This window comes from Balaenoptera borealis, assembly GCF_965194805.1.
Source record: "Balaenoptera borealis genome assembly, chromosome: 1".
NCBI lineage: Eukaryota > Metazoa > Chordata > Mammalia > Artiodactyla > Balaenopteridae > Balaenoptera > Balaenoptera borealis.
In genome coordinates, this window is record NC_138860.1 from 35094397 (window position 1) to 35118205 (window position 23809).

The following is a 23809-nucleotide window of genomic DNA, read 5'->3' on the forward strand; positions in this document are numbered from 1 at the left end:
CCTGTGTGTATCCAACACCTCCAGGGTCTGCTCTGCAGGCCAGCTTGCAGCCATCACGTGACTGCCAGGGAGCGCTCACTCACAGCACCCCCACCCCCCAACTCTGGGCTCAGCCCACACCCTGAGCAAAGCAGAGGTTTCTTACAGCTTTCCAGAGCTGCTACATACAGGTGTGCAGAGTGTGCCCTGAATATGATGAGCCATGGTAAGGAGGGGGTTGGGAGATGAGACATGCTAAGTTTTGCCAGGTAGGCTATGCACCCATGTGCTGCGTTCATCTGAAGGGAGCATCTTGCTAACATCTTTATAAAGGTGTCTTACGGGCTGCCAGTTGCGCTTAACCGTCAACCTGGCACATTGCCTTGGGTCAGTAGACCCTAAGAAATATCTAAAGAAGAAAATCAGAAGTGAATCCAGTGTGACCAGAGGATACACCAGAAGCAGCCAGTCCCGTGGGCCCAGGCCCTGATGGACCTCTGCCTGGGGGCCAGATCTGCCCACTGTTGGCCAGGCTCCTGCCCCTCACAGGTCACAGGCTTTCCCTTAACAGTTCTTCCCAAGTAGCACTAGGCTTGCCTTCCCCTCAGCACACTCTCCTCCAAACCCATTCTGCCTAGGCCTTAATTTCCTCATCTGAAAAAAGGAGATAATGAGAGTAACTGGCCTCATATGAAGTTGAGAGGCTTATTACTTCTTTTGTATCCAAAGGCCCATTGCCTTTGGATGAAGATCAGTTGCATTAAGAAGCTTTTGCAGAATGGAGGCAACCAAGGCTGCCCCTCTGTCAGAGGCTCACGGTGCCTCTGGCCACCTTGTTCCTATACCTCCCAGTACTGGGTCTGGATCCTGGCTCTGTGTGCCAGGAAGACATTGATACTCTCCATTCATGGACCTCTCCATAATCTCCAACTTTTGCAGCTTTATCTTGGGAATCTGTCTGCCTGAGGTTTTCTGTTAAGTGGTGTCAGGAAAACTGAGGAGAAAGGCAGAAAAGTTCATGAGAGTCAAAGAAGATTGTGGTAAGAGCTCACATCCGGGTACTGCCTCGTAGTTTCAAAGCACTTTGATGTGTGATCTGAAAGCAGTCTTTTAACATAAACAGGACTGATGATATTACTCCTTCTACAGACTTTATAACACATGGTCTTAAAGGTGACATGACTCAGTTAAGGCCACGCAACCACAGGAAGAGCCTAGAAGCTAAGACATACTACATGCTACAAGTTCCTATAAAGAAAGTGGAGAGAAACAGGAATAAGAGATAAGAGAGCAGCCTATATAAAACAGTCAGATGATTTTAGGCCCAACCCAGGATGTTGGGAGATTCCTGTCCTGATGAGCTCAGAGGATTAGTATAGGTTCTCCCACTTCCCCCGAGAAGTAACTGTGAGACATGCTGAGTGTATGTGTGATGACGGTGTGTGTCATCATCTTAGCCACGGACACCTTGAGGGTACAGATTGTGGTCCACATAAAGGCTATGCAGCTCTGGTGCATTGAGGGGGTGTGAAAGGGAGAGAAGCAGAGAAGGGAGAACAAAAAAGGGTGGAGGAAGATTCAGAGAAAGGAAGAGAGCCCTTCCCTTAAGGGAACTCCCAGATACAGAAGTCTAAATAAAGAAGACAGGATACGTCTCTAATAATAAACCCTACAATTATAGTATAGTACACACAGAAATACTGATGTGCCAAGCAGGAGACCAGAAATGACAGAGATTGATGAGAAGAAATATAAAAAACAAAAACATACGAACAAAAACTTAAAAATATAAACAGGAAAACCAAAGTTGCTCTAGAGTCTCTAGACCCTTTGCCTACAGCACTGAAAACAGAGCATCCCTGGGGCAGCAGTAGGCTCTGGACCCAAGAATGCAGGCAAAGGCAAGCTTATAGCCCCAGATAATCCCTTCTCTCCTTTGCCACTAGCACTTCTGGGTTCAGGTGACGTCAGCACATTATGTACCTGTTGGGAAGAGACCTCTGGAAAGGTGAAACCCCAGAAGAGGCTTCAGAGCAGAGTTTACAAACAGCACACTTGGCTGCACCCTCTCCCACCATCTGGGACAGTGACACCCCTCCGTGTTCTGCTGCAAGAGGCTGTTCTCTCCATATTATTGCAAATTATGATATGCCCAAAGAAATTCGATTAAAGGAAAGAGAGCAGGGACTTCCCTGGTGGCGTAGTGGTTAAGAATCCGCCTGCCAATGCAGGGGACACGGGTTCGAGCCCTGCTCCGGGAAGATCCCACATGGCGCGGAGCAACTAAGCCCGCGTGCCACAACTACTGAAGCCCGCATACTTAGAGCCAGTGCTCCGCAACAAGAGAAGCCACCACAATGAGAAGCCCGCGCACTGAAACGAAGAGTAGCCCCTGCTCACCGCAACTAGAGAAAGCCCGCGTGCAGCAACGAAGACCCAACGCAGCCAAAAATAAATATAGGCATAGGCATCTGCTTAGAACAGGTACAGCTAAGGCCTTCCTGACCCATGATGGAAATACAGGGTATCCAGTCTTTCTAAGGACCTCATATACGATCTCATTTGATCCAACAAACTAAGTGGATACTACCACCCTTATTTTACAGAGAAGAAAACTGGTTAAATACCTTGTCTAGGGCCACACAGTAAAGCAGAGCCAGAATCCAAACCCGAGTTTGGCAAAGGCCGTACTTTTCCCACATTATTGCCTTGAAGGTGCTTTCCAGACATGAGGGTTCTTCTTCTCAGGGACCAGTCACCTTTTAAGGTATAGTGCAGTGATCAAGAGCACAGGCTCTGTGGGCAGGTGGGCCCAAACCCCAGATCCACCATCACTACCTGTTTGACCTTGGGAAAGTTAGTTAATGTCTCTGTTTTTCCATTTTGGCACTGATAAAATGGGGATGATAATAGTAACCCCACTTAAAATATTTCAAAAGATTTTGAGATAATTGAATAATCCATGTAAAGGCACACAGTGCTGCCACACAGTAAGCACTCAAATATAATTATTGTGGTTATTATTTAACACTATCAATCAGCCCATTTCAACTGTTGGGTCTGGAGTCACTAGAGACCTGCTCACCTTCAGAAGGTGAGTGGAGAAGCACTGCAGTATTTCCCTTGCTTCTGCTTAAGGAAGAAATGAACACCTTAAGGTCATCCAGACTAATCTCTTTTCCAGTGTTAGAAACCATTCTCTTCTTACTGCTCCCTAAAGCTCTTACTCTCTCTTATATTAAACTGGGATCTAATTTGTGATCTCCACCATCAAAGTGATTGGCATGCAGTCTCACAATCTTACAACCACCTTTTTTAATAGCTTTTTTTTTTTTATCCCCTTTCAACAGTTGCAGAAGTTGAGGCCCAAAGTCCTATAGTTAACTAAAGTCCTATAGTGGTCAAGCCCGGCCATGAACCCAGGTCTGCCTGAATCCAAAGCTCCTGCTCTCAGCTATTATATGGATACTTCTGCATCAGAGAAGAGAGGGAAAGTCTACTACATGGTAGAGGGGAAAGTAGGTGTGGTTGAATTCCAAATACCTGGATTGGAATCCAAGCTCTATGACTTTGCACAAGTTCCCTACCAATAGTATCTATCATTTAGTGAGCACTAAGCATTTAATGAGCATTGTCATGTGTCAATCACTGTTTGACTTATTTTCACAGATAAGAAAATTGAGGGGCATTTATGCTGAAAACCACAAAGCTCCTAAGTAGAAGAGCCGCCGAGTTTCATTCTCATGCTGCCTGATGCTTTTCTTTTTATCGTGTTTCTCAGAGACTCAGTTTGTTCATCTTTAGATAGGGATCAATATTCACTCCCATTTAATTCATTTTTCAATAAATGAGTGCTTACTAAGTTCCAGATCTTGTTTTAAGCACAGACATATAGTAATAATAGAAACTGACATTTTAATGCCTACTTTGTGCCTGGTACTCTTTTGTATATTACCTGAAATTATGAAGATTAATGATTCACAATGACTAACATGACATCTACTCAATAAATGGTAACAGTTATTATTTTCTTCCATAGCATAGCCTTAACCTTTTTAAACTGTCACATTTCCTATTGTCTTCATTCTTTTCTTTCTTTCCATTTTCTTCCCCTCCACTAGTTTGGAAGTTATATTATTCCTAGTTTTTTAGTGTTAGCCTAGAAATCTTAAGAATCCTAGAATGTATATTTAACTTAAAAACTTCTGATAATCAATATCTTTAACCTCTTCCCAAACAATACTCGGACCTTAGAACACTTAAACTCTACTTATCTTCCAATTTATATGCTATTGTTACTGGCAATTTTAATAACAGCTTCACTTTATTGCTATAAATTAGACACTGTTATCTTTATTTTCTTTGTGAGTAATATTTAGATTTAGCACCATGTTTACAATTTTCTTTGCTTATCATTCTTCCTTGTACCTTCCTTGTGGGTAATTTTTCTTCTTCTTGAACTATTTCCCTTAGAAGTTGCTTTTGTGGAAGGCCTATTGGTAGAAACCTGGTTTTGTTTGTCTACAAAGGGCCTTATTTTGCCCTCATTCTTGGAAGATTTTCACTGATGACAGAATATTGTGTTAGCAGTTTTTTGCTTCAGAACTTTGAAGATATTATTCCACTATCTTCTCACTTTTACTGTTGAGGTTGAAAAATCTGTTGTCAGTGTAATTGTCATTCCCTTGAAGATAATTTATCTTTTGGGTTACTTTAAAATTATCTCTGGTGTTTTGTAGTTTCATTATTGTGTGTCTAATGGTGAATTTTATTTATCCCTCTTGGGATTCATTAGGCCTCACAAATATAATGATTATATTTCATCAATTCTTGACCACTGCTGCTTTAAACATTGTCATACTCTTATTTTCTCTATTATCTCATTATGGAGCATTAATTAAGTGTATATTGGGATCTTTTTTACTCTATTCCTGGGGTGGGGAAACTATACAACCTGGGCCAAATCTGGCTTGCTGCCTGTTTTTGTAAATAAAGCTTCATTGGCACACAGCCACATCCATTCATTTATATATTGTCTGTAACTGATTTCATGTTACAACAGCAGAGTTGAGTAGTTATGACAGAGACCATATGGGCCACAAAGCCTAAAATATTTACTATGTGGCCAATCTCTGATCTATTTTCTATGCCTCTATACCTCTCCCACATTTTCCATCTTCAACTCTTCCATCTTCCATTGTCTATAGATACTCAGAAATATAACTCGTTAATTTTATCTTTAGCTACAAAATACTACTTTAAGCTATTCATTGAAATTTTAATTTCTTGTGTTGTATTTTTTTCATTTTTAGAAGTTCTCTCTGGATATCTGCCTGGTCAATTGAGTTTCCTGTCCCTGCATCATTCTTTCAATACCCTCCTATTTCTTTTAACATATTAAATATATTTAAAATTTTTCTATATCCAATAACTCCAATGTCTGCAATTTTTGTGGGTCTGATCTGTGAAGTGTTATTTCTGCTGTTCAACTTCATTGGTAATCAGAGCAATGCCAATCAAGACCACTAAGAGACACTATTTACACCATTCAGTTGGCAAAAATTTGAAAGTCTGATGATACCAGGCACTTGAGAGGACATGGACCAACAGCATCTCTTACACTTTACTGGTAGAGGCAGAACCACTACAAACATATTGGGAATGATCTGTCATTATCTTATAAAGCTGAATATTCACATACTAAGACCCAGCAGTTCCCTTCTGAGACTGATACGGAGGAGTGACTTGCAGAGAAAAACATGAACAGGAAAGTTTGTGGTAGCACTTTTCATTATGGTGAAAAAGGGTGATAGCTTTGCTAATGGAATATTACATAACAGTGAAAACGAATGAACTGCAGCTACACTCAACAGGGATGAATCTTAGTATTATAATATTGAATGAAAATAAGCAAGCCCCAGAAGACTGTACACAGTATATATTTTTAATAAAGAATATGAAGATTAAATAATATATTTGTTTAGGCATACGTATGTTTATCCAAAGAATGGTAAACACAAAATTCTGGATAGTGGTTGGGATGGGTGATGAGGTAGGGGGATAGCATAGAAAGGGCTTACAGGTGGATGCAAAATATGGGAGTGATCTCATTTTTGGATTGGGTGGTGAGTTCAGGCGTCTTTAACAGGTTATTAAAATACATTAATAACCTATATAAATAAGTAGCAAAAGAGAGACATGCATAAACCAGTGAAGAAAATGTATCATGAACCATCCATTTTTGTGCACCAGAGAAATAAAAGGAAGAAAAAGATAAGAGCTAGAGATCAGAGAGAGAAGAAAGAAAAATGTTTCCAGTATTTCCGCCAGCAACATTTTTTAATCTGCGTGATCAAAGTCATGGATCTACCAAAAGTTAAGTTAGCAAGACTCTTTTAGATAAGACTTTCTGTTGTCGATTTCACGGTCTAAAGTTGCCATTTAACAACACAGTCAATATACTGCATTTGACCATGTTAGCTAGTAACATATCAACCAATTTAGAAATTCTGATTTTGGGCGTGGGGGCGTGGGGGCGTGGGGGCGGGCGCGGTGTCGGGTAGAGGTGGGAGTAAAGTGAAGCAGGGCAGAGGGCTGATTTGCATTATTCCTCTAGAGACCAGAGAGCCAGAAGGCGGGAGGGGCACAGAAGGAAGGTGGGAGGGAGAAGTCGGCAGTGACCTGGTCCCCCGCTTTGGGTGGGGAGAGGTGGAAGAGAGGCATTTCATTTCACAATGGAGGGAGACAGCAACTGGGGGCAGAGGCCTAAGCGCCAGTCTCCTCTAGGATCCAAAGTAAAATAGCTCGGGGAGAACCCCCACCCCTTCCCGCCGAGACTTCCTGGGTCCTCTTGCTGCCACCAACCCCACCCAGACAGGGAGCTCTATGCAGGCTCTGGGCGCGGGAGGCCAGCGATGAGCTCCCGAGCCTCCGCCAGCACGAAATCCCCGGCACAGCCTCCACACGCTGCCGCGCCGGCCTCTGTACGGTAGGCGGGCGGAGCCCCAGGGTAGCAGCTGGGCCGCCGCAGCTGCCCGGGCCTCCCCTTCCGCTCGCTGGGCCGGTCTAGCCCTCGCCCTCGCCCTGGCCCGGGGCGGCCGGGTTCCGACGTGTCGCAGCTGGGCTCCCAACGCGCCCGGGCCCGGCCCCGGCAGCAGCTGGGGCAGCAAATGCCTCGGCCCTTTCCAAGTCTGGCTCTGCACCAAAGCCCGGGAGAAGGCGGGCGCCTCCACCCCTCCGCCCGGGATTGCTCAGAAGAGGCAGTGACTCATCGCGCCGTCAGGCCGGGCAGCCCCCGGTCCTCCCCCAGGACTCTTGTCCTCCCCGTGCCACACCCCGGGGAGGAATCGCCACCCTTCAGCCTCGGGAACCCTTCCAGGTCTCACGCCGCCCTTCACCTAGCCTCCCTAAACACTCGAGAGCTCAACCCTGCGGTTTCAATGGCTCAGCCGGCTGCTCAGCACAGTTTCCTCCAGAGAGCCCTGTCCCGGCGCTGCTGTGACCGCTGGGCGCAGGGCCGAGCTCCCCACTCTGCCCAGCACGCGCGCTTCACGAATGTTGATTTTCAGCGGCTGCATGATGTCAGAGGGCAGGGACAAATACTGGGGTGATTCTAGATGTTAGCATCCCAGTGGAAGGGAAGGCTGTGTTAAATCTGAGAGCCTGTGACACAGGACACTATGGTGTGTATGCAGAGTGCGTGATCTCCAGTGCTCACTCCTCCACGCTGGGATGGGGGAGAGGTCAAACTGGAGGGCACCGCACTTATGTGGGGAACCTGGGCCCTAGAGTAGAGTGTGACCTGGTCAGGGTACAAGTGGGGACTGTGTGGATTCCCTGCACTCAATTTTTCTCGTCTGTAAAATTGAGGGAGTTGAGTGATAGCCCCTTCCAGTTCTGATATAATAGGATTCTAGGATTTGTAGTCTTAAACACTGGTTCATCTTGACATCCTCAGGAACACCTCTGATCTCTAACAGTGTACTTTCACACATGTATAGTGCTTTTAACTTCTCAGAACACTTCTATTTAGGTTCTACACTCTCCCCCTAGATTATCTATTAACAATTCTCATGGTTAGAAACAAATGACAAATGAAGAAACTGAGGTTCAGAGGTTAAGGGGTTTGCTCAAGGTCACGCTGTTAGCTAGTGGCATGGTCGAGTGGAACTCCATGAAGGGGCTCTTTTTAGTGCCTCTAGAGTTCCAGCTTTTTTACCTACTTTGAGCAAACCATTCACACTTGCTGGGTCTCACCCTCCATCTACAGCATGGAGAGAACCCACCCTACCTAAAAAAGAGGGCTCAAATTTTAGATGAGCTGGAGAAAAGGCCTTCCAAACCTCAGAGGAGTCACATGAGTGAGGAGGGGCTTCCCCACTCAAGAATCTTCGTTGTACAAAGTACTTTTACATCCATTGTCTCATATGATTCTTGTAATGATCCTGTAAGGTATTCAGAATTATATTATCTGATACTTTAAGGAGAATGAAAAGGCTGAAGTTTAGCAGTTGGGTGACACCTGCAATGATAACACCCAGTCTGTTATCTTCCTGTGTTATGGCAGGAGGTTCTGGAGTAACTAGTATAATAACAAAGATTCCTCTATTTCATAATGGAAACCAAAGCATCTCCCTCCACCTTCCTCATCTATCTCCCTAAGATGGCCTAGGAAGGAGGAAGGTACAGGGATGAAACCTCCCTAGGAAGGAGGAAAGTGCAAAGGTGAAACCTCCCTGTGGGCCAGGGGACAAAATGGTGGAAGGCTTCCCCAGAGTCACATAGGGAGGTGGCACCAGCTCGTGGATGAACCCAAGACTTCGTGTCCCAGCCCTTGAGCCTGCACTGAACAAGTGCCAACATTCTTCGGATAAGCCTATATCCATCATGGTGGTCACCAAGACTCTTTGTCACTCTCAAATGTATAATTGCTGGTTTGTGCAACCTCTAAGAGGCTGACATCTTAGGCTTTCATTCCAAAGCATCCTAACTGTTGAGGGGTGTTGAGCTGCCTACCAAAAGCACAGGGACTTTCTGTCTCCATCATATGCACTCGACCTTGTCTTTGTCCCCAGCCCTACGTTTGCTAGTTTTGGTGGTGGTGACAGCCTCTTGCTCTTCCTAACTCCTTTCTCTCTGCCCCTCCCTGATCTAGTCCTCAATGATTATTTAAAAGACAAAAACAAAAAAAAACATTTCTTTTCTTTAAAAATATAGCCCAAGATGGGACTTCCCTGGTGGCACAGTGGTTAATAATCTGCCTGCCAATTCAGGGGACACAAGTTGGATCCCTGGTCCAGGAAGCTCCCACATGCCGTGGAGCAACTAAGCCCTTGCGCCACAACTACTGAGTCTGTGCTCTAGAGCCTGTGAGCCACAACTACTGAGCCCTCGTGCCACAACTACTGAAGCCTGCACACCCTAGAGCCCATGTGCCGCAACTACTGAGCCCGCGTGCCTAGAGCCCATGCTCCGCAACAAAAGAAGCCACCACAATGAGAAGCCCGCGCACCGCAACTAGATAAAGCCCGTGCACAGCAATGAAGACCCAACACAGCCAAAAATAAATAAAATTTTTTTAAATAATTGAAAAAATAATAAAAAAATATATACAGCCCAAGATAAAATATACTCAGCCTCTTTCACACATACCCATTTAAGAGAAAGAAGGCAGGAAAGCCATGTGGTTCTTTCCAACCAGGGGCTAGTGTGAGAGCAGGAGGAGCCAGCCTCTCTGCCATTAATAAGTAATTCCACTCACAGGTTTATACGGGGCTTGATTTAGGGTGTTCCACATCTTCTTCCAGAGAGCCCGGCCCTTAACGGAGCCTGTGTAAAAGGCACTTTACATTTTTAACTCTCACTTCAAACACAAGTTGGCCTGGACCCTCATGTGGGATCCAGACACACAGAGGGAAAGAATTTTCAAAGGTAATTCAAGAATTCCAAGCTTTCTCCCCTCTCTGATCTCTTCATCCCAGGTTCAGACCCCTGTGCCCCACCCAGGTTGGCTCCAGACTGTCAACTTTCAAGGCAAAGGGTGCAGGCAACAGTATCTTTATTTCCCTTCCAAAATCACATCAACCTTTTGCCTCAGGTTGCCTGCTATTATTTGATTCCATGGACCATATTTTTAACTGACCTGTGGCCAGTTTCTTAGGATGTAGGAAAATGCTCATGACTTAGTATTGGGTAAGAAAAAATTTGAATCAGAAACTTGATATTCAATGTAGTCCCAATTTTGTTTTAAAAATGTTTAGAGTCACCTACATATATAAAAGAATAAAAGAGAATACACCAAAATGTTAACAATTATCTCTGGACTTATGGAAGTCTTACTTATCCCTTAAGAAAAGCATGCAAACCAGAAAGTACGAAAAACAGATTCTGTGAGTGGGTATGCAGGGGATGTTCTGCCTGCTTAGGGTAAGAGAGAGGCAGAGTTGCCTAGGGCTTAGACAGGATAACTAAGGAACTGAGTGAGAAACAGCCCTGACTTACACTGGGGCACAAGTGAGCTTCCAGTTAGACAAGGGACTTTGGGATTGGCCAGCCCTGGGGAGCTCTGAAGTGCAGCTGTTTACAGCAACAGGTGCATGAGATAAGCTGAGTAAGTTAACAGGAGAACGTGCACTTCACCAATCTGAATACAGCTGGGATCCTGGGTTGCCTCATGTTGTATTTATTCCAATGGTCTGATCTGTTTGTGCCCAAAACACTAGTGGAGGTTGGACAACAGAAGTGAAAAGGGAATTACCACCATTGCCACGGTTCTAAGATGGAGCCCCAGCCCTCCTCCCCACCTTGTAGTGGCCATGTAAAGTTATACAGAGGCAGCCCCAGGGAGCCTCACAATCTCCCAGCAGGGGTCCGAGGAAAAGGAAACAGGTGAAGTGGGGACAGCTTCCTCAGACAGGCTTAACAATTCTTGGAGGCCAAGTCCCTAAGCAAAGTCTCCTGGGGCACTGGCTACTGCTTCTTTTCACAACCCAGTCACCAACCTCCCAGGAAGATCCCCCAGTCTCTGCCACCAAGCCCAGCTGAGCTGTTACCCCCTCCTAGGTGCCCTTGCCTCCACCCTTAGAAGTTTTGCTTTCCCCATTCTAGGTTTGCAAATTCAAATGCCTACACAGACCAGGCAGGCACAGAAATGAGTGAAGCAGGCTGAGCGTTAGGCAGTAGGCAGCAGGGAGAGGAGGAGTCCGTGGCAAACTAGAAAGCATACGCGTGTCTGAATGGGGCGGCAGGTACTCAGTTCCTGCTAACTGTTGCCATGGAAAAAAGGTAGGATTTTTGTCAGACTTCCACTTTTGGAGAAGAGGCAAGAAATTTGGATTTCTATGGGAAATCTTATTTTTAAAATTTGCTAACCAGCTCTAAGTAATCTGCAGGGTTGTTTGGGTATGAGGAGAATTGGGAGTTAAAACATCCCTGCAGTATACTTAGGCCAGACTATTCATTTTGCACCTGAACAAACAGCAGCCCCGATCTATCCCCAAAGTGACAGAGCAACTTAAAGGGTTCAAATTCCACATCTCGCAACTTCTAATCTAGAACTCATTCCTCTAGACCACCCTGCTCGTCATTAGGAGTCTTTCGCAATTATTCAGCATAAGATGATGAAGTGTTGAACAGGGATGGTGACCCTGGGAAGAAAAAAGGTAAACTCTGCTGTGATCTTAACTCTAGTTTACAGAAAAATTTCTATTTGTTTATTCAGTCATTCATCCATCCAGCGTTTACTGATGATCATTCCTTGAACCAAGAACTGTGCTAAACACTGGCTAAACAGAGCTAACGAAGGCACCACTCCCCCCTTCAAGCAGCTCACAGGCTGTGCGTGGGCTAGGCTGATGCTGTAGCCAGAGCCGAAAAAGTTGACATGGCCCAGCAACCACACTGCCATAAGCCTGCTCACACGAACTTGGTTAATACTCACATGCTCACTTCTTCTGAAAGCATCTCCAGTCACTGGATGCCATCCCTGAGAGACTGGGAGGGGGCTAGAGAATCTCCTCCACTCCAAGAGAGCCTGGAGCACTTAAGTAATCCACAGGAAGCAGGAGCAAGAACCCAGCCTCTCACTGCCAAGCCCCTTCCAGCTCAGGGAGGGCAAGTTCTGGTTCATGCATTACCTTGGCCAAGCTGCCACTTCATACCAGCTAAAGTTTGTGTGGGTGCGTAGTGGGCAGAGAGGAGGAGATCCCAAACTGGGACTCTCCGGCCTGTTTAATTTTTAAAATTTATTTATTTATTCATTTATTTTTTGCTGCATTGGGCCTTTGTTGCTGTGCGCAGGCTTTCTCTAGTTGCAGTGAGCGGGGGCTACTCTTTGTTGCGGTGCGTGGGCTTCTCATGGCGGTGGCTTCTCTTGTTGTGGAGCACGGGATGTAGGCTCACGGGCTTCAGTAGTTGTGGCTCACGGGCTTTAAAGCGCAGGGTCAGTAGCTGTGGCACACGGGCTTAGTTGCTCTGTGGCATGTGGGATCTTCCCGGACCAGGGCTCGAACCCGTGTCCCCTGCCTTGGCCGGTGGATTCTTAACCACTGCGCCACCAGGGAAGTCTCCTGGCCTGTTTATTAAGTAGCCTGCTTGGCAGCTGGCAGATGATCTGCATGATAGCAATGGCATCCTTGGGCCACAGCTTCTACAACCAAGTAGAGCACTGTCACCCAGTCTGGCTCCCTGCATCAACAAGAGATTTCCCGGCATGGCGCTTACAGTATCTACCTCCCGGGGGAGGAATGCAAGGCAGGAGCAAACAAGGTGAGGTGACTGTAGCTCTCCACCTGCCACTCTGCCTTATTCTGCCAGAACTCTTGCTGTGCAAGGATTAAGCACAATCTTGGAACTGGCACTGAGAGGGTAACCTGCCATGTGGTAACGATGGGAGTCCCCAGTCAGCCCCTAAAGTCCTTTGGTGGAGAGTTGCAGGAAGCTGGGGCCTTCTGGGCCTTTCAGTTACCTGGAGACAATGGGCTATGACCCTTTTATAAAGGTAGTCAGCCCATAAGTTATCAGGGAGCAGGTGGGCAGGCTTGTGGGATCCATGGAGAGGGAAGGGAGAACTGGAGGGATGGAAGAGGAAAAACTGAAATTCAACAAGGACCTACTATGGGCCAAGACCTCAGAACATGTAGCACTATTTATTAATATGTTATCTGCTTTTTTCAGAGAAAGTTGAGTCCAGTCACATGGAAAAATTTGTCCGTGGTCACAAGGATGGCAAGGCAGACTTGAACCCAGTTCCGTCTGACTCTCCCAAATCTGGGATTGGGAAGGTTGTCTGGGTGATTGAAGACAGAGAGCATTGCTATAGAGAAGGGCATGGGAAGAGATTCAGGATTTAGTAAACTCTGGACCCTGGGGCTGAAAACCCAATGGAAATTAGCATTATTTTCTCTAGGGATAGAGGAGCTTGGCAACCTGTTCCAGGTTGTGAATTTTCCAGTGTTTGGGAAATCTCCTTTCACCTGCTCCCTTCACAGGGCTAAGTGTCTTAGGTCAGATGTACAGGACAGGAGACACAGATGGATATAGGGCCATACTTTCCTTTAGACTCCTCCATGTTGAGGGACTGTTCCTAATGTCTCCCATCAAAGTAGAGTTGAGCAGGGATCAGAGGCACACCCAGAGGGTTACCCCAGTTATTTCAGTGGCCCATCCCCCAACAGTTAGAATATTACCCTTTTCCCTCTGACCATGGGAAGCCCAGGAGTACAGAAGATACTAAAACAAAATCCACTCAACGATTTTTTTAATTGAGCACTTACTATATGCCACATACTATTTTAGGTGGGATACATAAGTGAACAAAAAGAATAAGATCTTTGCCCTCATGGAACATACATTACAGCAGGATCAACATAAAATATCTTTTTTTGGTGAGTCTTGGTTAATAGAAAGGGTCTTAGTGTCAGACAGGCCTGGGTCAAATATCAGCCTAGCCCTAACTTAGCTTGCTGAGTGTTAGCTTTCTTATCTATAAAATGAAACAATGACACATTGTAGGGATGTTGTAAGGATAAAAGATAACGTACATAAAATGCCTGGCATATAGCAGAGTTCAAAAATGGTATTCTTATTTTTCCAGGCCCACCTGAACATGCAGATTCTGGGACAACTCACATGCTCTCTTCTTTAGGGGCTGCATGCAGGGCATCATCTCCACGATGTCCTTAGTGACAGTCCGGTGTGGTAAAGAGCATACTTGGGTTTGCATCTACCTAAGGTCAAGGATTTCCCCTCTAGAAACATCTGCTCCCACCCATAGCCCCTGTTGAAGGGATAGGCCTGGGTGGTCATGATTTGATTAGTCCACACTCTCCTCAAGCAGGCCACGGATAATTAGCAGGGGTGGACATTGGACCTGAGCTGGAAATCAGCATCTCTTGACATTTGGATGGAGAAACTGAGTTAATTTACTTTGGAGAGCTAAGCAGGAAGGTCATATCAATTTGGAGATTGAACCCGTTGCTTGGTGAACCACAATGGGTGCTGCGCATGTGGACCAGGAGGCAGAGAAGAGAGTGCTAGCACTTCCAGAGAAAAGACGCGGTCCACCGGGCGCTGCACTGCCTGATGCTAATCCTGTGATATTTCTCTGTAACCTCCTAAAGCCCCCTTTTACTTGTGCTTCTTTGGGTTGGTTCTGTTCTGCGACCAGATGATGTCTAAGACAAATCCAGTATCTGTCTCAGACGGTGGTTATTGTGACATAATTTGAAATCAGCGTATTTAGCCGACATTCAATAAATGCTGTCGAATCTCTCCCTATTCTTGTCAACCACTCAGTCATTCAGCAATGGAAAGAGGAAATTCAGAAATGGGCTACACTTGGGTTGCACCTCAGCCTGTGTTTTATGAACATCTTTACTAATCTGTAAAATGAAGATAATACTAGTATTACTTTACTGTCTGCTAAGAATATTAAGTGATGGGACTTCCCTGGTGGCACAGTAGTTAAGAATCCACCTGCCAATGCAGGGGGCACGGGTTCGAGCCCTGGTCCAGGAAGCTCCCACATGCCGTGGAGCAACTAAGCGCCTGAGCCACAACTACAGAGCCTGCACTCTAGAGCCCATGAGCCACACTACTGAGCCCACGTGCCACAACTACTGAAGCCCACGTGCTTAGAGCCCATGCTCCGCAACAAAGAGTAGCCACCACAATGAGAAGCCCGCGTGCCGCAACTAGAGAAAGCCCGTGCACAGCAACGAAGACCCAATGCAGCCAAAATAAATAAATAAATAAATTAATTTTAAAAAAGAATATTAAATGAGGTAATCCAAATTTAATACCTAGCACATAATTAATGGATGTTAGCTCAGACTATTACTTCTATTGTTGTTATTATTTAAGATGCAACAAGTGTTGTTTTAGATCTTGATCTAGGCAAGGATAGAAGACATGGTAAGAGCAGAATCTGGAGTGGACAGTGAGAGATCAGAGAAGGATGTGCTGGCAAGTGGCGTCAAACGACTGGGCAGTAGAGGCGACCGAAATGCGAACTGGAAAATGAGACGGGGGGCACTGGAATAATAAGCCTTACATACATCCAGCACTTCAGCGTTTACCCAATGCTGTCATCTACCGTATCTCATTTGTCCATCACAACACTCTACAGGGTAGATAAGGAAAGGTGATATTATATACATGTTATAGATGGGAAAACTGAGGTTCAATAAAGATGTGTATAACATGTATCAACTGAATCTAAATCCACTCTTTTATCCTTCAATATCACACTGCCAAGTAGGGTGGAAGGGCTGAAATGAGAAGTAAGGATTGGAGGAGAAACTGGAGGGTTTCTCTTGAAGTTTATTTTTTCATTCCGAGGTTCCATTCAGATGGAACTCTGCATATCCCTGCAACAGAATGTCTCTGCCCCATCAGATTCTGAGAACATAAGCAGGGGATTACAAAGTCAGATGACACTGGGATGCCAGCCCAAGGACTGGGTATACCAGGCTGGACCAACACCCAGCTCCAGCACCAGGCCCTGGCCCAGAAGGCAAAGGACAAGGGCAAGTCCTTCATCATCAGGCCACAGTCTCATTGGTAACACAGGGGTGCCTCTCCCAGCTCAATCCTTCATGGAATCTAGGCCTTATCTTCCTGAGTTCGGGGGTTAAAGGTATTCTGCAAGAACACAAATGCAAGTTCTCTGGAACACTGCTACAATCAGAGCTTGCTGTGGGCGCCCAGGCTCAGGATACTTGCCCTTGAGCTGAAAGTAGATGATTTTTAGTCTTTCCCTGACTTCTGGACGCCACTTCTCTCCAAATACTAACATAGCACCTGGCACACAGTTTGTGCTTACTTTGTGTTTGTTGAATGAACAAATAAATAAATAAACAAGCAAACGAATGACAGATTGGCTCTGGCAATAAAATCGATCTGTGCTGTCCCATTACAGTGGCTCAACCCTGCTGATTCTTAGCCCCAAAATCAGAGCTCCCAGCCAATCTGGGTTAGTCAGCTGCCAAGGAAGAAGTGAAGGTCAGAGCGCTTCCCCTCCACACTCCTTCCGAGAGGCCACATCCTGAGAAAAGGGCTGGGCTGGGGACACCCAGGCAGAAGGAGGTCCTTTTCCAGGACTTGTGCTTCCCCTCTTCATTATCCTGCCTCTCTCAGCTCAAGGCCCAGCTGCCTGGGAGGGGCTGTGGAAGAAAACCAGGTCCATCAGGAGCTACACAGTGATAAGGGTGGTGCCAAAAGTGCTTCTCCTTTGCATATTCTCTAGTCCTAATGACCTTAATTGTTAATAATAGCAGCAACAATAGCAATCACAGCACAGCACTTTTATGGTTTCTAGCATCTTTCTTCCAAAAAGCTTCTAGCACATGACTTCATTGTGTCACACGTCATCCTAAGAGGGGCTGGAATAATTCTCCCAGTTACACGGGTAGAGAAATTGGGTACCAACACGGTTTGGTATTGATCTGGCTCACGCAGTGATGCACTGAGGGGCTCAGGGGCCCAGTCACAGACTTGGAGTGGGGAGAACTGGGCTTGGCCTCCAACTAGTCTGGTGTCCTTGGGCAAGTCTCTACTTTTCAGTTTTCTCACTTGGGATAAAGGGAAATTGGACCATCTCTCCAACTCTATCCATCTCAAATGCCTGGCTCAATAAAATGAGCTACCCCCCACCCAAAGCCTGGTGACTGACCTCCCCTGTACCAAGGTCAGAAAGTCCCTGGAAGTTTGGATGCCAGCTCTGCCTATCCTAGCATCCTAATAGATGTCCTATGAGTGCTCCCCACAAAGAAGGTTGTAGTACAGACAGTGGGGAGAAAACATCAAAAAATCATCCTAATGGTCCATGAGCACCAGGAGAGCAGGCAGGCAGCAGGCTGCTGCTGAGGCCAGATGCCATCCTGCTTGAGACCCAGGTGCTGGCTCAGACAGAGGGCTGGAGGCATTTCAGCAGGAGGGAGCAGACAGCCTCCCTCACCTGCCAGAGCATCTGACTCTCCACGATGCTGAGTATCCTCAGCCAGATGCAGCAGCACCACCCTTCCTCCCAATCTACCCCCACCCCCATCGTCTCCTTCATCAAGGCTATTTTCTCTCCTCATTCAAATCCTGTTTGGCAATCACCTCCCCCAAGAATAATTTTCAGGTGAGCCCTGCCAAATTCTGGTCCCCACATTCCCACTAATACCCCTTCAGCTCCTATATCACTGTGCCAGATGAGGCTTCAAGTGTGTGTCCCCGCTGTTGTCTGCCACTAGAGGGGGAAAATATTAGATGGATATTTCCTATTTCTTCCTTTCTTAGTTTCCTCCATTCTCAATCCCCAAGATATGAAGCAGGGCATTCAGGGCACAGGAATAGTGGACTATAGATGGACAGCACTCTCCTCTCTACACATGGGCAGCTGCCCTGGCCAGTTACCAGAAATGCTAATGCTGAAATCTCAACCAGAGTCTGGACAAGGGCTCGGCCAATGTGTCTACCTCCAGGGCCGAAAGTCTGGATTGAGAGGTAGGATAGGCCGGCCTAGCAACTGGTGGCTTTACCCAAATTTCTCCAAACCCGATCCATTGTTCAGATGAAAATCTCATCTCTCCATCCCACGGCACTGACTGTAGTTCCTGATTTCCAATATCTAATAATATTAATATTATGTTGAATCACATTAAATTGCCTTTTATAGGTTAAAAGCGGTTGCAAACTGGCAATTTCATATGGTTGGACCTAATAACTCTTTGGGGGGAATCATGTTCCTTAGGAGATAGTAAACTACCTGAAGGCTTGGATTTCTGTATCTCTAGCTAATCTTTCTTTCTCTAGCTTAGGACGTAGCAGAATCGTGGCCTTAGAAGGTGTTGAGTAGGTACTCAATTGAACTTACAGACAGGTGGAGATGGGGACTCTAAGAACCTGTTCTAGTCCCAAAACTTGAGGGTGTGGTTGTCCACAAGGCAGATCTTTTTAGGTCTCCTTATGTCTGGTCATCCTGGGAAGAAGGATGGAACTTAGCTACAGGCTGTTACATTGTGCTAGACTATGATAAAGAGCTTGGTTTGGGTGTTGAGAGTTTTGCCTCTTTGTAGAAAAAGAGAATCTTGAATCAGAAATGCCTGTTTGGGACTTCCCTGGTGGTGCGGTGGTTAAGAATCCACCTGCCAATGCAGGAGACACGGGTTTGAGCCCTGGTCCAGGAAGATCCCACATGCCTCGGAGCAACTAAGCCTGTGTGCCACAACTACTGAGCCTGCGCTCTAGAGCCCTCGAGCCACAACTACTGAAGCCCACGTGCCTGGAGCCCGTGCTCCACAACAAGAGAAGCCACGGCGATGAGAAGCCCGCACACCACAACGAAGAGTAGCCCCCGCTCACCACAACGAGAGAAAGCACGCACGCAGCAACAAAGACCTAACACAGCCAAAAACATAAAAAATAAGAAATAAATTAATTAAAAAAAAAAAAATGAAATGCTTGTTTGTCCAAGCTTGGTTTCAATTTATAGTGGGGGAGACGAAGGCCCAGAGACATCACCTGCCTCTGTCAAGGTCACACAGTAGTCAAAAGCCCAGATCACCAGTTTTCTTTTTATTTTAAATAAATAAATGTATTTTATTTATTCATTGGCTGCGTTGGGTTTTCATTGCTGCGTGCGGGCTTTCTCTAGTAGCGGGGGCTACTCTTCGTTGCGGTGCAGGGGCTTCTCATTGCGGTGGCTTCTCTTGTTGTGGAGCACGGGCTAGGCGTCTGGGCTTCAGTAGTTATGGCATGCGGGCTCAGTAGTTGTGGCTTGTGGGCTCTAGAGCGCAGGCTCAGTAGTTGTGGTGCGCGGGCTTAGTTGCTCCGTGTCATGTGGGATCTTCCCGGACCAGGGCTAGAACCTGTGTTCCCTGCATTGGCAGGCGGATTCTTAACCACCGCGCCACCAGAGAAGTCCCACGATCCCCAGTTTTCTGACTCTCAGTCCCATGTTCTTCTGGCAGGCCTGGCAGCGCATGAGAACAAACTCCTCCCTGTCTGCCCCCTTTCAACTTCCTGGCTTCTGCTCTTTCAGCCTCCCTAAGCAAGACAGAAGGTGAATTGACTAAAGGATCAAGAGCCCTCTCCTACATGAAAAAAACCCTGAGTCACACAGGGCCTTAGTCCCAGGGTTTTCAGGGAGAAAAGAGAGGGGGAGTGAGAGATACGCCTCCTGGAAACCTGATATCTCTCCAGAGCTAGGATCAGGCTGAAAAGGCAGTGGTGAACAGCACAGTAATTTGGGTCAGTGACAGTGCAGCCGCTATGCAGGCTCCAGCAAGGGAGGATCTAGGAGCCCTTGCTTAGTCCACACATGAAGGCTCAGGGCAGGCACAGCTGGCTTCTCTCAGAAGCACCTCATTATAGAATTCAGAAGGGATGTGAAAGGTTGGTCAGAAACAACTTCTGGACTGTTGGTGGATTCCTCCTCTTACAATTGGGGACTCTCCTCAAAAGGCAGGTGGGTGATTCTGGAAGCCCTCAGTCCGCAGACTTCCTCAGCTGGCCCATGGCATTGTGGGGAAGTGCCTGCTTCCACCCGTTGCTCCTGGCCCACCCAGCTGCCCAGCCCATTGTGCCCCAGCTGCTCCCACCCAGAAAGAAAAGCCTGATGTTGACAGCAGTGAGAGTGAAAACAAAGACTCCCCGGGGAGGGTGGCGAGTGGGGGCTAGAGAGCTGAGAAAAGATGCCCCGTTTGGTCCGTTGGTCCATAGTCAGGGCGATGAGTGAGGGCAGTCTAGGAATCTGGGAGTCCTTCCTAGCATGTACTTCTCTCCATACCTTGGTATTAGGAAACATTTCAAATTTGAAACGTTGAAAAAAATAGTACAATAAACAACTCCAGACCCTTCACTTAGATTCACCAGTTGTTAGCATCTTGTATGCCCTGTCTTGAGGTATATATATACATTTTTTGCTGAACCATTTGAAAACCACTTGCAGACACTGTGCCCTTGAATACTTTTTCATAAAGATATTCTCCTATAAAACCATTGTCATGACCACTAGCACACCTTTAAAGATTAACAAAAATTACATGTCATCTAATATCTATATTAAAAATTCCCCAATTGTCCCAGAATGTCTTTTATGGTCTTTTTTTTTTGACCCAAGATCCAATTAAGGTTTCTGCATTGCATTTGGCTATAATATCTCTTTAGTTTCTTTAAATCTAGACTGGTTTCCGCCTCCCCACCCTTCTCCCCAAACACATAGTTTTAATGTTTTTTTTTAACGAATTCACTTTTTTGAAGTCTCAGTTGTCATGTAGGATGGCTCTCATTCTACCCCAGCAGATGCTTTTTTTGCTTTTTTTTTGTTTTTTGTTTGATAACATCCAGAGATGCCTATTTTATTTCTTACTAGGTGATTGCGTTTCAGGCTGATGACATCAAATAAGTCTAATTACCAACTAATTTTGTACCTCTGAACACTCTAAAACACTACCCCCCCAAAAAAAAAAAAAGTGACCATACCTTAAGTGCTTGTAAGGATGTAGAGCAAATGGAATTCTCATACAGTGTTGGTTCAAAATGGTACAGCCACTTTGGAAAAGTTTGGCAGTTTCTTATAAATTATAACCCTAAAGAAGTGAATGATGTTCCCACAAAAACCTGAATCCAAAGTTCATAGCGAATTTATTCACAATCTCCAAAAATCTGGACACAACCCAAATGTCCTTCAACTAGTGAATGGATAAACAAACTGAAACAATGGACCACTACTCAGTAATAAAAAGGAACATACTCCTGAGACACACAAGAACATAGGAAGATCTGAACTGTGTCATGCTGAGTGCAAGTCAGACACAAAAGACCACATCCTGTGCAATTCCATCGATAGGACGTTCAGGAAAGGCAAACACCGTGGTTCAGTATCTCATGGCGGTGGTGATTATATGATGATCACTTTTGTCCAAACTCATAGAACTGGACACCAAAACGTGTGACTTTTACCACACAGGAATGGTTAAAAAGTGAATAAATTTGTTAGAAGGGTATTTAAAGAAAAATATTGTAAGGCTATTACAAATATGTCTTAAAGAATGTGCACACATCTTTTTGTATTTGTGAATGTGCATTTTCTGGATAAATTTCTAGAAATAGGATTGCTGGGTAAATGCATATGTTGTTTTGTTAGATGTTGCTAACTTGCTCTCCATAGGGGCCGTACTAATTTGTACTCCTGACATGGATTTTGCAACCTAGGTGGAAGATCATAGCAAGATGCTAGGAAGTGTTCTGAGCTGAGAGTTACCCTGAACTTACCTGAGAGTCCTTAACCTCCCCACCAATAAACACACTACCCCAAGCTCCCTCTGCCCTAGCGATCCGGCAAGAAGGTAAAAGCAAAGGAATCTCACTGACTTCATTGCAGTCTATCTCCCTAAGTTATCCCAAAGATTACTCTACTTAACTTGGGAAAACAGAGCAGAGAGAAATGATGAGGCTGAAGGCTGTAGCCAGAGAAGAACTAGAGTGAGGAGAGTCCAAATAGAGGGAGGGACCCTCGCCCCTTGACACCTATGTTCTCACCTCCCTTTTCTCTCCTTTGGCCTCTCTGCTACCCCCTCTCCCAACACAAATTGCCTCCAAAAGCTCCTCCCCTGACTGGGAGTCCTTGCCTCTGGTTCTAACTAGGTCCTGCCTGGTTTCCCTCCTCAGCCCGCCTTTATGTGGGCTGAACACAGAGAACTGGCTTAAGGTGGAGGCAGAAGTCCCCGTCATTTCTGTTTTAACACGTGCAGAGGAAATAAGTCAGTGGAACAAGAATGGCTCATACAAGGGAAAGAGGAAAGAGGAGACAAAGAGAGATGCTGGGAGAGGAAGCAGAGTACAAAACATTCCACACAAGCCTTTTGGACTCCAGCCCCGGGGCCAGCTTTATTCCTCTGACCCATTCTACAGAAGGGGGAAATGAGTGGGGAAAGGATGTCATCCCAGTTGACTCTGCCCAGGTGTTCTCCTTCCTTGTGACCCAGAGACCTTGCCTTTCTCATCCCTCCCTCCTTCTCACCTCTACCCACCAAATACCAATCAGAGATGACAGAAGTCAATGCATGCATGTCTGAGGAGCAAGGAACTGGCTGGGAAGAGAGCCCTGTCTCAGGGTAGGCTGGGGGGAAGAGGTCAGAGGGCAGGAAGAATTACTCCGGGAAGGCAGCGAGGCCTAGGGTAGGGCATTCCTCTTCAAAGTCAAACCAAATACCTGGGTCAACCTAAGCCAAACATGATTCTTAAGGTCCTGGGACCAAGAATGAACAACCTCCTTTCCTCCCTCCAAGGCTTTGGTGGATCTGGAATGCCCTAGATGGGCAGGCCTTATCCCTCTCTCTGGGTGCTGGGTCCAAGGCCAGGAGAATAGAAAAAAAGAGAAAAGAGGCCATGGGGGTTGCTGAGAGAAGCTAAATTCTTGAATAAGAGGCAGTTTCCTGTGTAATATTTGAATTGCTGGGTCAGTGCTGGGCTGAGTGGCCCAGGATCCCTCTTCTTTTCAAGAGGCTGCAGTCAGAGTGGGAAAGAGTAAGGCTCCCCCTTACCCTTGCTCAGGGACCTCTGCCCCTCCCCCGCACCACCTGACTTCTGGCGCTCACACCTCAGGCAAACTGCGCCAGTTCTGCCCCTAACTGCGCCCTCCCATTTTGACTTTCTTCTGACACCAAAAGCCGTAGAAATCCCACAAATCTGACTCAGCACTCCCTCCCACCATTACTGCGGGAGCAGGCTTTCCACCGTGCAGGGGGTAAACCGAAGACGACAGGGCAAGCTAGGAGTCAGCCCGGATGAGGTTGATCCTCAGATCTGCTGATTCCCAGACTCCCCCAAAATGCCACCTCCTTCTTCCAACATTGACCAAGCGCCTAGGTGCCAGGAATCCCAGAGGTAAAAACGAGCTGTGTTCCTTCGAGTTGACCTTGAACCTAGCCAGGGACACGGAGATGGTAACTGGAGGGGAAGGAACCCAGGCTCAGCGCGGCCCCAGAGGCAGGAAACCTCCGCTCCAGCTCCGAGCGCCCGGTGCAAGGAGTACTCAGATTCCCGCAGAGCCCGAGGGTGGAGCGGCGCTGCAGGAGTGGCTGCGACCGGGCGTGGCCGCAGAGCCGCCAAGGGGAGAGGGCCGAGATTGTGAGGCAGCACCGACCCCGCCCCGCGGCCCAGGCGGGAAGGGAGGGGGCTGTGGGGAGTTCCCCCCCGCCGCCCCACCCACCCACGACTCAAGGCCACGGGACAGGCGCCTCGGTGCGCGCCCTGCTTCTCAAGGAGAAGTCCTCCCGAGCCTACCAGAATCTACCCCTAGTCAGAGCACTGAAAACGGGAAGGTCGGCTGCAGGAACGGTGG

The 23809-nt window shown here is 46.6% G+C and overlaps 2 protein-coding genes across 9 annotated transcripts in view; one reads left to right on the forward strand and one right to left on the reverse strand.

Moving 5' to 3' along the window:
* The window catches only part of ATP2B4 (ATPase plasma membrane Ca2+ transporting 4), a 90207-nt gene that overhangs the window by 63785 nt on the left and 2613 nt on the right, over positions 1-23809 (reverse strand). The window contains exon 2 of one of the 5 annotated variants that reach the window (XM_082396420.1): positions 11446-11624. The exons of the other annotated variants lie outside the window; for them this stretch is intronic. The gene's annotated coding sequence lies outside the window, so the exon portion shown is untranslated. The remainder of the gene's footprint in view (positions 1-11445; positions 11625-23809) is intronic. 5 annotated transcript variants of the gene reach the window in all.
* Positions 13298-23809, forward strand: part of LOC309631048 (uncharacterized protein) — a 72634-nt gene continuing 62122 nt past the window's right edge. For all 4 annotated transcript variants that reach the window (XR_014246038.1, XR_014246039.1, XR_014246040.1 and 1 more), the window contains exon 1: positions 13298-23805. Coding sequence is in view for 1 of the 4 variants with exons in the window: in XM_082396991.1 (XP_082253117.1) it covers positions 23253-23805 (553 nt within the window). In the remaining 3 variants the exon portion in view is untranslated. The remainder of the gene's footprint in view (positions 23806-23809) is intronic.